Genomic DNA, 21,272 nt, shown 5'->3' with positions numbered 1-21,272 from the left:
ACGGTAACTTATAACCTACCGTAACTCATAACCTACCGTAACTTATAACCTACCGTAACTCATAACCTACCGTAACTTATAACTTATAACCTACCGTAACTTATAACCTACCGTAACTCATAACCTACCGTAACTTATAACTTATAACCTACCGTAACTTATAACCTACCGTAACTCATAACCTACCGTAACTTATAACCTACAGTAACTTATAACCTACCGTAATTTATAACATACAGTAACTTATAACCTACCGTAACTTATAACCTACCGTAACTCATAACCTATAGTAACTTATAACTTATAACCTACCGTAATTTATAACATACAGTAACTTATAACCTACCGTAACTTATAACCTACCGTAACTCATAACCTATAGTAACTTATAACTTATAACCTACAGTAACTTATAACCTACAGTAACTTATAACCTACCGTAACTTATAACCTACCGTAATACAACGTTGAACACGTCGTCAGAATCATCCGAATTATCTGTTGTTGTAACCTACCGTAACCTATAACCTAACGTAACGTATAACCTACCGTAATACAACGTTGAACACATCATCAGAATCATCCGAATTATCTGTTGTTGTAACCTACCGTAACCTATAACCTACCGTAACGTATAACCTACCGTAATACAACGTTGAACACATCATCAGAATCATCCGAATTATCTGTTGTTGTAACCTACCGTAACCTATAACCTACCGTAACGTATAACCTACCGTAATACAACGTTGAAAACATCATCAGAATCATCCGAATTATCTGTTGTTGTAACCTACCGTAACCTATAACCTACCGTAACGTATAACCTACCGTAATACAACGTTGAAAACGTCATCAGAATCATCAGAATTATCTGTTGTTGATGACAGGGACGTTGAGCTCCTGCAGAAAGAGATTTTATTAATTAAAGAATATTTTTTTTGTGTTCTGTAAAAGCTACCGGCTATTAACATCATTATTTGCCTTCATGTTTCGCCTTTAGTTTTTACTAAACACTTTGTTTCTCTGTAAGAAAAACGTGATAACTAAATGTTTGTCAAGTACCGTTTGTGGTCGTGTTTGTATTATTACTTCACGAGAGAGGGGGAATGTAAAGAGAGAGGATACATTGTTAGAAGTCTTTTCTTTATTGCTACGTTTTAAAAACATAATGAATTCATAAAATAATTTTGTTTTAAATACACAAAAAAACTACAGTCTGAAATTTATTTTTAGATTTTAAATAGGATACGATAATCAAATATGTAAATATATTTAACCTTTATTAAATTGACCAAAATGCTTAAAACTCTTCTCTTTTCAGGTCAAAGACTATCTGTACTTGAGAGAAAACTTAATAACACGTAATTAGTCTATGCGAATACACTAAAAAATTGTACTAGAAAATCATCATCTTTGATCCCCAACGTATTTGTTAAAATATGTCCCTGTCCATCAGTTTTCTTCATCGCTGAACATTGTTTTATAAAACATTCATCGCTAATTATAGTAATTACTTCAGCAAATTATTTCAAGATCCCATTAAGGGTCTACTGTTTGACATATTTTGAGTCCAAGTGGGTTTCTTTCATCACCTTGATCAAACCCACGCTACCAGAGTGTTGAAAGATTTCCCAACTGCGCATGTCTTTACATACTTTTCCTCACTCATACATTCTGATCATACATTCATATCTAATCAATTTGTTGTCTACACATGTCACTCACATAATTTATGTTTGCCAAACCAGACATGAATTATTAATCGCAGCTCACACATATAAACAAAAGTAAAAGCATGAAATAGCCACGCTGAATGCACAAAAATTTGTGCGCGATAAAATGTAAAAAGTTGAAACAAAAGTCTTGAAATCGATCATATTTTTGAAGTGTTATTTCCTATTTAAAATGCGTGGATGTTGAAATTATACAGTGAGTATTATTAGTTTTTACAAAAAATCTAAGAGCATAACACCATATAGTAAGCAGTTGTTACTTTAATCGGTTTAGGATCATGATGGACATAGATAATGGTACCAGTGGCGTAGGCAGGGGGGGGTTAGGGGGGGGTCATAACCCCCCCCCCATAGACCCCTCGGTATATATAAAAAGTATGAGGGGGGGTGCAAATCGAAAGTTTGAGGGGGGTGCAAATCGAAAGTTTGAGGGGGGGGGTGCAAATCGAAAGTTTGAGGGGGGGGGTGCAAATCGAAAGTTTGAGGGGGGGGGGGGTGCAAATCGAAAGTTTGAGGGGGGGGGGGTGCAAATCGAAAGTTTGTCCCCGGGTAAAAATTGGAACCCCCCCCCTTGAGACGATCCTGGCTACGCCACTGAATGGTACTACTACTAGCAGAAAAATCCATGAAATTTATCTTCAAATCTAGCACCAACATTTGTTTGGAGTAAAAAAAAACATGTAGACCTATCATGAGTCCAGTTATTCTAGAACACTCGAATACCAACAGACGTGAACATACAAGAAGTGTCTACTTATCAATTGTTTTGTTTTAGATTAAGATTGAAAGTTATACATAGTATCCACCCAACAATTATTTTAGAATAACATTGGAAGTTACAAGTAGTGTCTAGATATCAATTGTTTTAGAAAAACATTTGAAGTTTATGGTATTTTAACTAAAGCAGATTTTTAGAATAAAAAAATTCATAAACAGATCAAAAATCGATTAATGAATCTGGTCAAATATTACATGGTAGTAAACATCAGGACTGTTTCGATTCTTACTGGCCAGAATATCTAACGTAGCCACGAATCGATACCCATTAACACACAATTGTTTAAAACGATACCAGTGTTTGTTATCCCCATGCTTTTAATCACTCTTTATTTAGATCATTTCAATCAGGTAAAAAATAGATTGATGTCCGCGAAACAGGTATTTGTACTGGTCAACTATTGATTTTAACGGGTTGTCGTTCAACGGGTGAGTTGAGATTTGAGGCCAACCATGTTACATCACTCTAAGGCTAGACAGACTGTCTATAATCTTACATCCACTTGAGGCTACCTTTACACCAGGTAGCCTACATTACAGCTTAAAGGTGTAAGGCAGTGCTGGGGGGGGGGGGGGGCGCTAAGCAAACAAAAAAATCGTAAGTCAAACTCCCATAATGTGAAAATGTTAAATGATCGAATGTAGATTTTTCAAATTGATTTCTAATCATGTCCTCTTCATGAGACTTCGATCCTCCTTGAAGTCACGGTGACGTCATTATAAGCTCACCTACCAAGCGCACATAAATTATTTAACGTTCTGGCTTTAATTAACTTGGTTAATTCCTCTTAAAGAACAGAACAGTTAAACTTTGATCGCATTGATTTTTTTCTATGGTAGAAGTTAACTTTGTAGAAGTTCTTTTTTAAAGCTAGATTGTAGGTATTAGTAATGATCTAAATTAAAACATTGTATTTTAGGTTCTTGCTAACCCGTACCATTTTGTGTTAATTGTTTGATAGAAAAGACCTGTGTTACTAATCCCACGTACAAAAGATAACGAAAGTAGCGGAAAAACCGACAAGCTGACGAGAGTTTTTAATTTTAAAACCCCACTAGAAGACACTGGTAGTTGATTGGTCAGATTACAGAACCTTACTAGGTCAAATGATAGGTTGGGGTACAAGTCGGGCTTTAGACCGTCAGGTTTTGTCTAATTTTAGCTAGAGGCGCTATAGTTAGATCTGGTGGGTACTGATATTCTCTAACACTAGGCAATACAAAGCTGTTAGAAGGTTGTAAAATCAGTGGCAGTTTTTGTCAAATTCCACCTTAGATCTTACAGTTAACAAAAGGATTTCTCTCGGTCGTTAGGATATTCTATTTGAACCCACTATTTTTTATAATAATCATTGGAAGTCATTAATGTTTAACTAATAATGATAAAACATTTTTTTAAAATAAAACCAGATTGTGATCAACTCAACATTGAAGATGGTGTTTATAAATATTGTATAGCTCAGTAAAGAGTAGATGTTTATAAATATTGTATAGCTCAGTAGAGAGTGGATGTTTATAAATATTGTATAGCTCAGTAGAGAGTGGATGTTTATAAATATTGTATAGCTCAGTAGAGAGTGGATGTTTATAAATATTGTATAGCTCAGTAGAGAGTGGATGTTTTTGGTGTAGGTGGTTGATATTGCTCAGGTCGTGTAGAGCTCACGATGAAGTGCCGGGCCGACTATGTGCGGAGTTTATGAGAGGTTAAAGTTTACAGCTGGTCGTTGTGGGAAACATTATTTTAGTGGTGAGAGCATAAACTTATGTGGGAGCTGGAAGAGAATTAATGTCGTAAACATACACGCATGCATACATACAAACATACAAACATACACACATGCATACATACAAACGTTGAATTATACACACATTTAGACATACACACATGTAATTGTACACAGACGTAAAAAGTATACACACATGCAGACATACGTTCAGACAGACACATATTCAGACATACACACATTCAGACAGACACACACACACACACACATTAAGACATTCAAACATACACACATGGAATCACGCTTGCATACACCCATGCACTCATACACACAGAGAATCATGCCTCACACACACACATTCACACAAACACACATGGAACCATACACGCTCAAATACTTACAAGCGTACACCTCGAAACATAGACGTACACACACACACACACACACACACACAACGCACACACTTACACAAGCAGTAGATCACTTATCAAGATTATTGTTAGGCGAACAATGAGCTTTCTACCACCATAAAGCTACATGAATAAAATAGGTTCAATAACTCGCTACTTTACACTGTTTTCTTCTATTCTAACCTTCTACCCCCCCCCCCCCACCCCCTCCCCCTCCCAGCCCAATAGTCCTGGCCAACCCGCCATCTTGGATCTCCAACAAACCAAATCTAATCTAGTTATGTTTTATCATAAGAAATACTGAAATCAGTCTCAAGAATAAAAGTGAATGTATTATGACACATTTTTCAAAATCCGGATAGGTGTGTAAAACTCAGTAAACTAATACATTTACATTTTGAAATACCAATAAAAACCTGTCGTTAACGTATTAAAACGAAAATGAGGCAGACAAGTATTTAGAAAGAATAAATAATCGAGTAAATAAGCTAGACAAGTATTAAAAAACAACTGACCAATCAAAATAAGTCAGACAAAGATACTAGTAACCCCTTAAAAACGATTGAGTTATGGACAAAACCAGTCCAATAAATGTAACAGCCAAACACCTACCCGAACACAGATCGGCCGTTCTTGCTGGTGAACTTCCTCCCTGTGGGCTCGTACTTGAACCCGTCCCGTCCACTCCCGTAGCGGTCCACCCAGCTGACGTCATCAAACATGTCCGAGCCGTCCCTAGTGGCCAGTACAGGCTCGCTGGCCGTCTTCCTCCACGTCACCGACCCGTTCCTCACCCCCTCGCCGGGCTTCCAGCTCCCCGGGGGGTCGCGTGACGTCAGAGGGTACACCTTGTCTACGGAGCCGCTGTGGAGCTGGTGTTGGGAAAGTAGGTCAAGGTCTTCGTTGGACTCCGGCGTGTTCAGGTCGGAGTGGTCTTCGAGTTTTTCTTTAAACGACACTTTTTTGTCGGGGTCACTGCCACCACTGTCGCGTGACCTGGGCAGCGGGGCGCCATTTTTACCGTGGTTGGGCGCCTTTGTTATAGGTTCTAGAACTTTCTGACCGTTAGACTTCATCCCTGGTTTGTCTTGAGGCGCCAGCTTGGCTATCTTAGACTGGTTGGCCTTATTCAAGTTCTGTTGGGTCGGTATCTTAGACCCTTGAGATGAAGGGTCATTAGATGACTTCTCCACCCCGTTTTGTGGAGTTATCTGTTCGTTGAAACTTGTGGGTCTTAATGCAGCGGGATTTTCCGTTCTGTTACCAGAAATAGATTTTGAAACCCCGTTAGTTTTAGGCGAATCATCGCTTCTCGCTCTATCCTTGCGAAACCTGGCCGTCTTCAGGCGCGGGTTATCGTGATGGGCGTCAGCCTCGTTCTCGTTGTTGACTTCCTGTTCGTTATCTGCTGCTTCTCCGTCTGGCTGGCTGACTGAACGGTTGACTGATGTGTTCGCTGGTTTGGTTTTGTTCGCTTTAGCTTTCCCGTTCTGCATGACCAAAGCAAGCTCGAGAGAGCAGCTAAAAAAACAAGTCAATTTAGAGATATAACTTATAAGCAACAAAATCATTTAAACTATAATTCGTTTTTTTTTTAAAATAATATGCACCGCAAATAATAGGCGAGTTTATGTAAGGGTAAAGAATTTAAAATATTAAGAGGGGAAAATAAAATATCAACAGCGATCTTTACCTTCAAACAAGCCACTGTCTCCACTACTGCAAGTAGCTACTGGATAGTAGTTGGATATACACAACAACAGGGGCGAGCATCCTTGTTGGATTGATTGTCGTGATTTCTTTCTGTTGAAATATTTCAAGTAGGCTGAGAATTTGACAACATTTAATATATTCAAATAACCAAACTAAAGGTTAACTATTATTAATTATTTATTACACTTTATAATGTAGAAATTAAATTAGCACACTCTAATAATAATTTGACTTATCTGATATTTTAGATATTGTCAACTAAAAATTTCTAATAAATGTTGAGAAGAGCCACATTATGTATTTTATCTGAGAGTCACACTAGGTTGATGGGCTGTATTATCTCCCTTTGTTCTACACCATTGTGACCGACCATATTCAAAACTAAGTGTTTTTTACCCGTGTCAGTAGGCACACAGTGTTAAGGCTAAACTACTTATGTATACGGTCTTTTATTGTAGTGTGTTGTTTCGATACCTACATACATATGTCATTCATACATTATAATAGAATTAATTCATTAAGTCTAATCAATAGGCGCACAATCTCTTCGTTAATTCAAAGTAGGAATCAATAGCTCCTATCTACAAACCTGTCAGATATATCTATTTGACAATTATTATCCAGGTATATCCATTTACATAGGAAAAAAAACAATTGATTGCGTCCCCTGATCTGTTACTCTTGTCTCCCCTAGTGATTCGCTACAGCAGTCTGTGACGGTCTAGCGTAAAACATGAGCATGTTAAGACCTTCCCGCGGGCTTATAAATTATGGAGGTGTGGAGATGTACGGGTGTGGGGCTACACGGGTGTGGACCCAAGGGGTGTCGGGCCAGGGGTGCTGTGTCAGAGGTGTTGTGGCAGGGTTGCTAGGCCAGGGGTGTTGGGCCAGGGGTGTTGGGTCAGGGGTGTTGGGTCTGGGGTGTTTTGGCAGGGGTGTTGTGACAGGGGTGTTGGGCCAGGGGTGTTGGGCCAGGGGTGTTGGGCCAGGGGTGTTGGGCCAGGGGTGTTGGGCCAGGGGTGGTGAGTCTGGGGTGTTGTGGCAGGGGTGTTGTGGCAGGGGTGGTGAGTCAGGGGTGCTGGACGAAGGTTGTTGGGCTATGGGTTGTGGGGTCAGCGTTTGTAGTTTAGTTTTGTTGGGTGCTTGGCAGATTGTTCGATATAGTCTAACTTCCGTTCAATATCAAACATCCCAAATGTATGAAGAGGTTTTTACTAGAGCCGCTACTTGAACCCTGACCCTAGCATTAGCAGGAGAAAAAAACAAAGCAAACTGATATTGTATTGTTCTCAGAGAACCGAAGACTAAACTCAGTGGAGCGATATTTAACGTTAAAAATATTTTACAAGGCTTGATTTGCTATTGTATCAGAAGCTCGCATTTTAGTGGTCAATTAAAAAAAACGTACGATGATTTTAAAAAAAAATTACAACAGGTAAAATGTAATCAGTTTAACTAGCCTTTTGTGGCGAGACGTATAGGACCACATACAGGTAGCACTAGCCTTTTATATAGGACCACATGCATGTAGCACTAGCCTTTTATAAATAACCACATACAGGTAGCACTAGCCTTTTATATAGGACCACATACAGGTAGCACTAGCCGTTTTTATAGGACCACATACAGGTAGCACTAGCCGTTTTTATAGGACCACATACAGGTAGCACTAGCCGTTTTTATAGGACCACATACAGGTAGCACTAGCCGTTTTTATAGGACCACATACAGGTAGCACTAGCCGTTTTTATAGGACCACATACAGGTAGCACTAGCCGTTTTTATAGGACCACATACAGGTAGCACTAGCCGTTTTTATAGGACCACATACAGGTAGCACTAGCCGTTTTTATAGGACCACATACAGGTAGCACTAGCCGTTTTTATAGGACCACATACAGGTAGCACTAGCCGTTTTTATAGGACCACATACAGGTAGCACTAGCCGTTTTTATAGGACCACATACAGGTAGCACTAGCCGTTTTTATAGGACCACATACAGGTAGCACTAGCCGTTTTTATAGGACCACATACAGGTAGCACTAGCCGTTTTTATAGGACCACATACAGGTAGCACTAGCCGTTTTTATAGGACCACATACAGGTAGCACTAGCCGTTTTTATAGGACCACATACAGGTAGCACTAGCCGTTTTTATAGGACCACATACAGGTAGCACTAGCCTTTTATATAGGACCACATACAGGTAGCACTAGCCGTTTTTATAGGACCACATACAGGTAGCACTAGCCTTTTATATAGGACCACATACAGGTAGCACTAGCCGTTTTTATAGGACCACATACAGGTAGCACTAGCCGTTTTTATAGGACCACATACAGGTAGCACTAGCCGTTTATATAGGACCACATACAGGTAGCACTAGCCTTTTATATAGGACCACATACAGGTAGCACTAGCCGTTTTTATAGGACCACATACAGGTAGCGCTAGCCGTTTATGTTGCACCACACACAGGTAGCGCTAGTCTCTAATTGACAGCTGTAACGGCAGGACCGTCTCATTATAACAAACATTTTTTATTTGTTTCGGTACCTGATCGAACGCCGTCACGTCATTGATCTAAAATTAAACCGGTTATTCCCGAGGAATGCTTTAGCTTGATTTTATCTTGAATCTAATTAAAACACACATAACAATAGCCAATCTATGAGACCTGTGTATGTCTTGTCAGGTTTATACATGTAGGTAACTAGAACAATTAACATTGATTGGGAAAAACTGCTGTCTCAAGGAACTCAATACAATTAAATTTTCTGAAAAATTGTTTTCGTAGGCCTGCATTGTAATCCATTTTCTTAAACTTAATCTGAAACGTTAACTAAATCATGACGTTACTTTTGTATTCTTTACTCTAAATGTGTATGTGTATGTGTATGTGTATGTGTATGTGTATGTGTATGTGTATGTGTATGTGTATGTGTATGTGTATGTGTATGTGTATGTGTATGTGTATGTGTATGTGTATGTGTATGTGTATGTGTATGTGTATGTGTATGTGTATGTGTATGTGTATGTGTATGTGTATGTGTATGTGTATGTGTATGTGTATGTGTATGTGTATGTGTATGTGTATGTGTATGTGTATGTGTATGTGTATGTGTATGTGTATGTGTATGTGTATGTGTATGTGTATGTGTATGTGTATGTGTATGTGTATGTGTATGTGTATGTGTATGTGTATGTGTATGTGTATGTGTATGTGTATGTGTATGTGTATGTGTATGTGTATGTGTATGTGTATGTGTATGTGTATGTGTATGTGTATGTGTATGTGTATGTGTATGTGTATGTGTATGTGTATGTGTATGTGTATGTGTATGTGTATGTGTATGTGTATGTGTATGTGTATGTGTATGTGTATGTGTATGTGTATGTGTATGTGTATGTGTATGTGTATGTGTATGTGTATGTGTGTGTGTGTGTGTATGTGTATGTGTATGTGTATGTGTATATATATATATATATATATATATATATATATATATATATATATATATATATACATACATATATATATATATATATATATATATATATATATATATATATATATATATATATATATATATATATATATATAGCCAGTCACTGTAGCCATGACAACTATCCCCCCTCCTCCTTTAGGCAACTAAAGTATTCCAAACTTTTTTGTTTTAGTTAAGCACAAGGATGAGCCACCAATTAAAACTTAATGATGAATTAACTGGACCGAATTAAATAACCTCAATAGAGTACACGAGTGCCCAGAGACTGGAGGGCTAGACATTTTTTACTGCTAGCTCTAGATCCTTGTGGTCTGGAAATTTTACAGCGCTGGAGGCGAGGCCTGAGAGTTTGGTCCAGTGTCGACCTGTGGTCAAGGGTCACACAATTCCCACTTGACCTGGCGTCAAGGGTCACACAATTCCCAGTTGACCTGGGGTCAAGGGTCACACAATTCCCACTTGACCTGGGGTCAAGGGTCACACAATTCCCACTTGACCTGGTATTAAGGGTCAAACAACTCCCAGGCGACATGAGGTCAAGGGTTAATGTGTGGTATATGAAGTAATACAAAAAAATAATAATAATAATCGTTAGAAGTTTTAAGTTTCTAAATCTATTTCAACTTGTTCGGCTTTAAAATAGGTCCGGAAAAAATAATTTTATTTAATAATATTAATACTCTTACAGAATAGATGTAGTAAAATCAAAGTATACTATAGCTAATCATTCATAAAATCATAATTTAGTTGAAATTTTGAATTTTGAAATATTAAAAATAACAAAACTTCTCGAATAGGCTTTTACACTTTTAGTGGGATTTTTTACACTGTAGATCTACCTCGCTTTTAAACAGAGTATCTAAACATATCTTAATTTAACACTTTGTATTATCAAGCCTTGCCATTCTTTTTAAACTGAGTCTATTTTATTTATGTTTCTACTTTATATTCTACTTGATGTACTTTCCACAAGCCTATGGTTCACACAACTACGTAGACACCAGTCAACTAACTTTACTCACCTTCAGTATTAGATCCTAGTCTTAGACAACACACATTCCATCCTCGCCAACACGGAGCTAAACGTGTGCTCTAGCTCCGTTTAACTCCCTTTTATAATACACCTGTAATTACCACAACACACGTTAATTATTTATAACCCATTCCTCTATACAGGTCACAACCCCGCCCTTGTCATTCATTAAATCAGATACCACGTATAAATAGACATACTGGTAGACACACGACCGCACGCCGTATGGATAGACAATTCCAGTCACAATGGCGTCTTTGTGTTGTCGTTACATCCTGTGAAGTTATTGGATACGACGCGGAACTTGAGCTGAATGGTGGGGCAAAAGACGGTTTTGTTTTTCTACGGCTGGGTCTCGGGCCTTAAAACTTATGTCTTTGTGTGCTGGGGGAGTTAATTAAGCGTCGATGTATTCAGTAGATTAGCGTGAGGTTACGAAGATCGATTGTATGAACGACGGTGTATCCTGCTTTAAACCGTCGTGTCGTGAGACGGCAACATTGAGGGTTAATGTACACGCTGGAACTGGAGACACAAGTGGTGCTTTTGGTTGATGGCGTTCTAAGTGGGGCATATGCAGAGTTTTTTTTTCAGGCATCTCTTATGGAAGAACGCCAACGCCCTCCAAACGAAATTGAGTTTATATAGAAAATATATACTTTTACCATGACCGACCCCCCCCCCCCCCCTCCCCAGGAAAATTTAGTCCGCCCCCAGAAAATTTCAAGCCACCCCCCCCCCACCCCTGGGGAGAAAAAAATCTGAAAGAAACACTGAACGTATGGTGTATGTGTTGTTGTAGCTGTATGGAGTTGTAGCGCTGTACAACACGTCGTTAAACAAATATATAACACACATGGGCCCTGTTAGGTGTAGCAAACTTATAAGCATACAAACGTAATCACACATGTGGAATAATATACACAGATATACATAGAAATTTAAGAATGGCACAAAAATACATAAGAACACAGAGTTTTTTTCAGGTATCATTGCGGGGGTGGGGGGAAGGTGATCCAGTACCAGTCTACTCTGTCTCCCCCCCCCCCCCCCCAAAAAAAAAATAAATTACATCCCGCCCCTCGCAAATGAAAAATGTGTAAAAGAAACCATGCACACGCACACACACGTACATACACACACACGTACATACACACACACACGCAAACACATGTACATACACACACACGCACATACACACATACACGCACACACACATGTGAAAAGACGGCTCCTGCAAGCCTACATGCCTACACCCTCAGTCCCAAATAAATGAATCGAATAACCATAAACACGTATGTACACACACACATACATACGTTTGATCTCAATTCTATTAGAACCAGCTTATAAATGCTTTCATTAAAGTATTGCGTGATGCCCCAGTACCCACTGTCAGATGTAAATGAGATTACCTTTATTTTTATACTAGAACTGATCGCTTTAAGTCCGTGTGTACAGGAACAACGAATGGGCCTCTATGTTGTCAAAAATAAAATTAAATTATGTGATACGGCCGTGTCAGCAACGCCGTGGTCACTAGGGGGCGGCACATTATAACAACACGCGCATGTTTCATGTGATGGCCTAGAGTCAGATTCCAAATCGTATTAGCCCTATGCATTCAATACATACAATGCATACAATACATACAATACAAGCTTCCCAGCCAGAGTTTCTTCCAGACATCTCTTCGGGGGGGGGGGGGGGGGGGGGGCTTTGCCCTCCCGAAAAAAAATTACCGCCCCCCCCCCCCCCCGAACGAAATGAAATTTATATAATTTATATAGAAAATATATACTTTTAACAGTGTCCGCCCCCCCCCCCCCCCCCCCGAAGAAACTCTACCGCCCCCCCCCCCCCCCCGAAAATTTCAAGTGCCCCCCCCCCCCCCTCCGGAGAAAAACGTCTGGAAGAAACACTGTTCCCAGCTATGAAGATCATACAGGGAGTCAAATAACTAATGATCGTGCAATACATCAACTAACACATGTAAATAACATTCTGCTGATGAAATGTGTAAGTTAGGTTGAGTTGAGTTAGTTAGTAAAGCTGAAAGTCTATCCTTTAAACTTGGAGTCAAAGATTCAGCAAATAGTAGTGCAATGGGAGGGGTGATTTAACTCACTCACAGGGTTATAGGGTTTGTTTTATTTTCTTATGTCTTCAGCGCGTACTGACAGAAAAATATCATATTGAGAAGTTACTATCCGGAGAATAGGTAATAACAGTTCATATATAAAAATCAAGGTATTTAAAAAAAGCTTTCGATGAATAGGTTTTTTTAATCATCCGTAATTATTAATCTTTTGAAATTATTCCTCCAAGATAGTGCCACTTTTTGAAAAACTCTTTACTTTTAAAATCACTCCCACCACCCCCACCCCATCACCAGTCCACACCCACTCAAGGCTACGCCTCTGGTAATAACCCACAATTAAAGAGTAATCCCGCACCCGATTCATTCTTTCTATTTTTTTTATTTCATTCTCTAGACGTTGGCTTACCAAAACCAACCCCAAAGAATGATCAAATGAAATATTCTCTTTGTTGTTGAACTGAACAAAGTAATTTTACGCCTGCTGCATCTTGACAAATTCCTCTTTAAGACCCGATCAACTGAGTGTACTCAGACACGCATCAGCCTGCATGTACAACAGTCTTAAGTAAGGCAAGCGTTTCCAAATATTATTGAATCTTATCCCATACCGAGAACAATTCAGCTCCTAGCGAAGTTAAATACAAGCACGATTAATGTATTAAGCTATTGAAGTTGAGTGTGAAGTTAAAAATAGAAACAATCACGATTAATGTATTAAGGTATTGAAGTTGTGTGGAAGTTAAATACAAGCACGATTAATGTATTAAGCTATTGAAGTTGAGTGTGAAGTTAAAAATAGAAACAATCACGATTAATGTATTAAGGTAGTGAAGTTGTGTTACACTGTTGTATTTTAATCCGGCCTTTTGGAAGAACAACAAAGGATCGCTTTACCCTGGGCATGCTAGTACATGGAAAGACTTTAACTTGCTGGAATATCGTGGTAATCAGGGTTTCTTTCAGGCATTTTTGCCAGGGTGGGATTATGGGTGGGGGGTCAAAGATTAAAGTATACATTATTGTATTTAAATTTTTGTTTCTACTTCGGCAGGGTCGTATTCCGAGGATGCCTAAATGAAATATTAATGGCAATACAGTAGCACACAGTGAACATATATTTACAACTTAAAGCCACGGTATAAAACGTGTTGCTACATACGTTAATATACAATTAGAAATGTAGATGTTCTATACGAGGTCGGTTTGAGAAGGAAATTAACTTTTAACATTCACATCAACTGCCGAGAGTTAATTATATCAGTTCAAAAAATGTAGGGTTAAAGATACTAGTATGAGCACTATCCGGGTGGGTATAGTGCTGACTACACTATCCTTTCATACGCCGATGTCACAGAGACAGGTCAACTCTACTTCACTTTCACAATGGACCATCAGGTTGCAAAGTGAACTTACGATCACTATTGCAATGTTACACACCAGGTTTTGGAAGGTGTTAGGGACAAGGACTTTAGAGTGGTTTCAGATGTAAATACAATGGATAAGTGTAGGATATAGAAACACTTTAGAGCTGTCCGTTGTTTTAAAAAATGCGGAAGTGATGGGTGTAAAATTACAATAGAGATTTTTTTTCAAGTAAAATTCTAACAGTGTCACATGTAAAAGCTATAGAGAAGTGTTATATACGTCGTATATTTCTAAGATAAACCTAACCTTAATCCGACGACTTAACCCCAGCCCTACACAAGCCCAAGTAAACATGCCAGAAAAGATACAATGTATCGCTGATCGCAGCGTCGACCTGAAGCGTCGCAGAGATAAAACAAGCCTGGCCACTTCCGGCTTCACGGTATTAGCCGGAGATATCCGGCCGTGTAGGTCAAGGCGTGTTTGGTTACAGAAACCTCTGGCACTTGTGGGGATCAGCAGGCAGACATGTCGAGTGTAGCAGGCGTCATAGCAGAGGCGGAGCGACCCCTCCCGACGCCCGGGGACAAACTTTTAATTTGGCGCCCCCCCCCCCCCCATATATTTTTTATATTTATAATTCAAAATAGCAGATAAAATTAGCTTATTTTGGCACCCCTAGGGTCGCCGCCCGGGGACAAATGTAACCCCCCCCCCCCCCGCCGTCGCTACGCCTCTGCGTCGTAGAGTACCCAACCGACAGATACAAGCGAGTGTGGGGGGGCGGGCGTGCTGCCCTGGACCTTTATCGAAGGGTAATGATGTTTGTTTAGTCAAATCAAGGGATAGTTGGGATTAACGTTAAACTGGCCGTCAATTCCCTGGGTTTATCTTTTGTTTCGGGATAAAGGTGCATTAGTGTGGGGGTAATTTCACGATGGGTAAGTATGTAGCACTGACGTCATTAGTGTTGTGAATGTGCGCAAACGTATATGCGTGTGAGTAGTTTCGATCATACATCTCTTCGGGAGTGGGGGGGGGGGGCAGTGTCCCAACGGAGCACGCCCACCATTCACACTCCCTACCCCCGGAAGAATTTTTTTAAATGTAGTTTATATTATAGAGAATAAATACTTCCGCCAGTGTCCACCCCCTGTCCCCCGGAAATTCAAGCGGCCCTCCCCCCCCCCCCACCCCCGCCATCAACTTCGAAAGCTTCGAGTACCCTACTCCCTGTTAAAAAAAAGTGTGAGTTTGTGGTGTCTGTGTGTGCGAGAGTGTGTGAGAGTTTGAGTGTATACGTGTGTGTATGTGTGAGTGTGTGGTTTGCTGTTTTGGGTGTCACGTGAGATGGGACACATCCAGTGACGTCATGTTTGTTACTGACCATTTGTTCTGTGTTACATAACTCTAGCTGAAATCTTCACCCCTTTACAAGGATTTCTTATTATAAAAACATAAATGTGCTTGCATAGCCTTATCTCACTGAACTATATACAAGAAGTGAATATTATAAGTTTTATCTTTTATATGATTGATGTTAAATAATTATCTGGCGCATCGAATTATTGAGTTTTTCTTAAACCTAACACTAACCTGTTTCAATGTCTCCACTTTACAGAAAAAGAAAAATCACGAATTAAATAATAACAGTATTAACATAGAGCCATTAAATTTTAACGATATAAAAATAGAGCCATTAAATTTTAACAGTATAAAAATAGAGCCATTAAATTTTAACAGTATAAAAATAGAGCCATTAAATTTTAACAGTATAAAAATAGAGCCATTAAATTTTAACAGTATAAAAATAGAGCCATTAAATTTTAACAGTATAAAAATAGAGCCACTAAATTTTAACAGTATAAAAATAGAGCCACTAAATTTTAACAGTATAAAAATAGAGCCATTAAATTTTAACAGTATAAAAATAGAGCCATTAAATTTTAACAGTATAAAAATAGAGCCATTAAATTTTAACAGTATAAAAATAGAGCCACTAAATTTTAACAGTATAAAAATAGAGCCACTAAATTTTAACAGTATAAAAATAGAGCCACTAAATTTTAACAGTATAAAAATAGAGCCACTAAATTTTAACAGTATAAAAATAGAGCCACTATGCACCAGTCTGTACCGACAAAACAATAACATTTTAAAGTCTGTATAGGGCCTGCTGTATATTCTAATAATAACAAAACATTCTGTCAAATTTAAAAAATCACAGTAATTAACTTTTTTATCCTATTAAAATGTTCCTAGAATTCAGATTACGAGTTTTTAACGATACAAAAAAAAACAACATTGCACTACTTTTAATAATACGATTACATACTTTACCTACACTATATAGGCCTACTTTTTAATCATATTTAAACTACATACTTTATCATCATACTTAAACTACATACTTTATAACCATACTTACTCTAAAATAGGCCACCTTGAACATAACCTATAACAAACAAAAAACCATCCAAAACTTCCTAAGAAATGAATTGTGTCGTTTCCTTATAAAATCCAATTACCGCATGCGACAGTTGCGAGAGTTGCAGCTAGTTGTTGCTGTGCCCACACTACTGTGATGATGTCTATGTGACGTGCGCACCACTGCAGGCTGTGCCAGAGCTACCTACAGACCTAAGCCCCGTAGATCCAGGTATAAACCACGGTCTCAGGGGGCCCACTCGGCCAGGTAGATAAATACACGGCGATTGTTGGCACACAATGGCGGGGACGTGGGATTAATTAGAACGATTAGTTGTTGAGTGGTTTACATACACCGCGTTTTTTGGTGCCTGGGTGTGTGTGCGTGTTTATGCGTGTGTGTGTGCTTGTTTGTGTGTGTGCGAGTGTTTATGTGTGCGTGTGTGTGCGTGCGCGCCTGTGTGTGCGTGTGTTTGCGCGTGTTTATGCGTGTATGTGTGTATGTGTGTGCGCGCATGTGTATGCGTGTGTGTGTTTGTGTTTGCGTGTGTTTATGTGTGTGTATGTGTGCGTGTTTGTGTGTGTGTGTGTGCGTGCGTGTTTGAGTGAGTGTGTAATATGGTGTGTTTTAAGGGGTTTAAAAAATGTAGAATATGTTTTCTATTACTTTGCTTTATATTGATGCAAATCACGAAGAAATATCCTTTAGTTATCTACAGAGGAATAGGTGGGTGTTAATGGCAGTCGATGGATGTGTTTTTGTCCTTCTGTCAAGACACACGACATTTAAAATGTGATATATGGTTTGTCCCAATATGTGATCAAATAGTTTCCTTATTACATAAATCGAAGTTTCTACTCCAGGGCTGTCTGTTACCCCCATATGTATGTGTAATAACAGCGCGTATATTTTTGTTGCATAGTTGCATTCAATATAAAATTTGACTACGTAACGAATAAAATGTGCAATTAAAAACCAATTTAAATACCTTGCTCTTAATAATATTTAAATAAACCGGTAGTGATCTCCCCTAAACTTTCTCGAATATTCTTATATAAAACAACAGGGGATGGTAACTGGGGATATAGTTATGATTTTTAATCCATTTTAAATACTTAAACTTTTAAAAATAGAATAGAATCTCATAAAAAAAACATTGCGCACCAAGCAAACGCCGAATAAAAACGCGTATAATAGTGCGCAATATTATTAGTACTTTAAAAATTTACATTAGTTTTTTGAGAAATCGGAAGTAGCGTAAATTACTACTTCCAGTCAACGGAAATTACTCAAAATTTAACAGAAGGTAGAGAATTAGATCTTTTACTTACATGTGAAATTTCATTTATCTATCTGAAATAGTACTCAAGTTATAGGCTTTTAAAAAATTCAAAGTAGGAAAAGTACCACTTCCGGTTATCGGAAATCGCTCAAAAGTTGATACGGATCTACGATTTTGATAAAATACTTATATATGAAATTTCATCAACCTAGCTGTAACGGTACTTAAGTTATCGTGTTTACACACGGACAGACAGACAGACAGACAGACACACACACACACAGACATACGGACAAGATTGCAAAATTATGTTTTTCCGTATCAGTGAGGTGTAAAACGTCGAGATTTGTAAAAATCTCGATTTTTTTTTTTTTGCACGATTACAATACTTTCTCTATACTACGTATATACGAGAAAGTAAAAACCACTCGTTCAAAAAATGTCGTGGTATGTAACACTACAGTACACCGCGCAACACGCAAACACACATTAACCCTCCACCCGCCACAGCCAGCAGTCTAAAAAATAAAGGGGCCGCTACTCGGTCGAGGCTATGAGCAGTCTGAAGAGGCAATTGAAAGACGAGCCCAATTTTAGCCTGAATAATTACCATTCAATCAACTGGTTCGAGTGCAATCAATACACAAGTATCATCGGCTTGATTGGGGCCTTGCGGTTGTACCCTGGAATTCTATGGACCATTCTTGACTCCAAGAGCGTGTTAGAAGGGTCTACACCCCTCCTCTTTCTGTAACTTTAAGAACTTGGGACAATATATTTAGTTGTCATTTTGTCAAACGTTTATGTTTTTCTTTAAAAGATTATATAGGGCCTAAATGTATGTATATGTATATGTATATATATATATATATATATATATATATATATATATATATATATATATATATAAATATATATATATATATATATATATATATATATATATATATATATATATATATATATATATATATATATATATACAGGAACCTAGCCATTATTTCTAGTCTCACAACTGTCATATACTCGCCACCCAACACTTTCTCGAATGTTGTCTCACACAACCGCCACCTAGAGCGACACACAATGTGTCAATGTACCACATGTGTCCTGACAAGCCCTATTGTTACACTGACAGGTTGGAGAGTGCTGATTCACCCATTAATTACAAACAAGAACTAGCAAGTGTGAAGTAACGGTTTTTCTGAACTTTACACTACATTGTGGCAACTCCACGCTGAACATTTTTAATCGATTGTGTGTGTTTTTTTAATTAGAGTAGAATTTCTCCATGAAATATTATCTTTTATCATAACTTGCTCTATTAGACTGATCGCGTTGCGTAGGCAGGACGTGTTTAAGACAGGATCAAAACTCCACATACCCTTGTTCCACATGTTAAGTTTCAGTTAATACAAATGTGAACCGTCCACCCCATAACAAACCCCTGCTACGTTTCTGGGGAGACCTACATGCCTAAATGCAATGTTTAAAAAAAAGTATTAAAATCTCATTTTCGAATGCATAGCTGAATTTTACACAATCGCTGCAAGGCTTTAGGTAGAGACTTAACTGGTTTACACATTGATTGTGCAACAGATAAATGAAATCAGTAAAGCGCAGTGTCAGGTACAAATCGTACACCCAACCTTTTCCAGCTTGGGGGAAGCGAGGGCGCTTTAAGGGTTCTAATTAGATTGTTGTGTAGAGAAATCGTGAGCACTTTCTTTACAGTTATACTCCTATAGGCCTAAATAGTGATGTATTTTTATAGAGCTAAAGAAAATTATTTTACTCAATTCTTTCTATGGCATAAAATCAGTGGGTTTTTTTTCATGATGCTTAGCAAATGACCATAAGGCGAAGGGGTCTCCAAAATACGGCCCACGGGTCGGATGCGGCCCGCGAGGTACTTACATCCGGCCCGCGGATGTGTGAACAAACATTTTCAAGAATGAAATACGTGAAGAATAATTTGATACACCCCTAAGAGATGCCTTGAAGAAACTGGTTCCCGAACTGATTTTTGATAGTTAATGCGGCTGAAAAGTTTGGAGACCCATAAGGCACAAAAACGAAATGGTTATTGAAAAACTTTTTTTAGCGTCTGGTCTTCATCATACGGCTTGCAATGAAATTTGTTTCCCGTGCATTATATATTCTCTGCAAACAGCACTACACGTCTATATTGTAAACCCGTTTAAACCTGTTTGTAACCCTCAACTTTTAAGAAGGTTGCGTTGATTTAAGGTTTAGTTTATGTAGACCTACAGAATTTTGACCATTTTAAAGTTTGCCGAATTATACAAGATTCAATTTAAATATGTAAGCCTACAACATTTGGATGATTTTAAAGTTGGTCGAATTGTTTCAATGTTTAAAATTGTAGGCACACTGTAGGGTAATTTGACGAAAGTTAGCCGAAACGTTTGAATATTTAAAATTTGTAGTTATATAGAATTTTGACGATTTAAAACTTGGCCCAAAATAGTATCAATATTTAGCCTTGCAGAACGTGCATCAAGCTGACAATTTAAAAGTACAGTCTGTGTATCGCCAAAATTAACTTTTTCGACTATCGATTAGCCTAATCGATAGCATCCGATTGAATCTGACATAGACATTGGAATCGACTTCGAGGCTAATAATCTCAGAGTTTAAAAATGTATGGGGGGGGGGGGGTGCGACTTACAAGAGGAGGGGGAACGTCGGGAGGACCAAGGGTGGGGGAGGCGTGCAGCCTAGGAGATAGGAGGATGGGTAAGCAGTGGAGGACGGGGGTAGGGGGGGGGGGGACGTGGAGGTGATTTCACATCAAGTCACAGGTCACGCACATCATGTACAACCTTTTCATCGCAGCATGACAGTTTTATCATAGAACAATTGCGTCTTGTAGGCCTGGGTGTTTTCATTGGCAGAATTGGAAGAAAACTAACTACAGCACTACAATAAATTACGTTCAGTAAGACAACCCACTGTCACCTTACTTAACGGAAACTGACCGTTACATGAACTTGTTAAGTAGAAAACTGACGTCTTTAATAATCTCTATCAGCCACTTTCACGCTGATATATATTAACCTCTTTACTCTAGCCAGTGAGCTCACACCTACAACGCCATACTGTATCCTTAGATTAGAGAGAGAGAGAAAGCCCCATTCTCCATAGTGCATATGCATTTAAAAAATTC

General features: G+C 38.5%; 1 protein-coding gene across 1 annotated transcript in view; it reads right to left on the bottom strand.

Moving 5' to 3' along the window:
- LOC131931478 (uncharacterized) overlaps positions 1 to 17,015 on the bottom strand; it is a 57,241-nt gene extending 40,226 nt beyond the window's left edge. Inside the window, exons 1-5 of the mRNA XM_059288289.1 lie at positions 16,801 to 17,015; positions 10,896 to 10,997; positions 6,344 to 6,453; positions 5,263 to 6,171; positions 832 to 903 (exon numbers count right to left, since the gene is read on the bottom strand). Of these exons, the coding sequence (XP_059144272.1) occupies positions 832 to 903; positions 5,263 to 6,146 (956 nt within the window). The 5' untranslated portion in view covers positions 6,147 to 6,171; positions 6,344 to 6,453; positions 10,896 to 10,997; positions 16,801 to 17,015. The remainder of the gene's footprint in view (positions 1 to 831; positions 904 to 5,262; positions 6,172 to 6,343; positions 6,454 to 10,895; positions 10,998 to 16,800) is intronic.
- Between the last annotated feature and the right edge of the window lie 4,257 nt (positions 17,016 to 21,272).

The sequence above is a fragment of the Physella acuta genome, unplaced genomic scaffold (genome assembly GCF_028476545.2).
Source record: "Physella acuta isolate Inbredline_101_S28 unplaced genomic scaffold, ASM2847654v3 ptg001978l, whole genome shotgun sequence".
In the NCBI taxonomy this organism is placed as follows: domain Eukaryota; kingdom Metazoa; phylum Mollusca; class Gastropoda; family Physidae; genus Physella; species Physella acuta.
The sequence above is the reverse complement of the archived record's forward strand: the minus strand, read 5'-3'. Positions and strand labels throughout refer to the sequence as shown.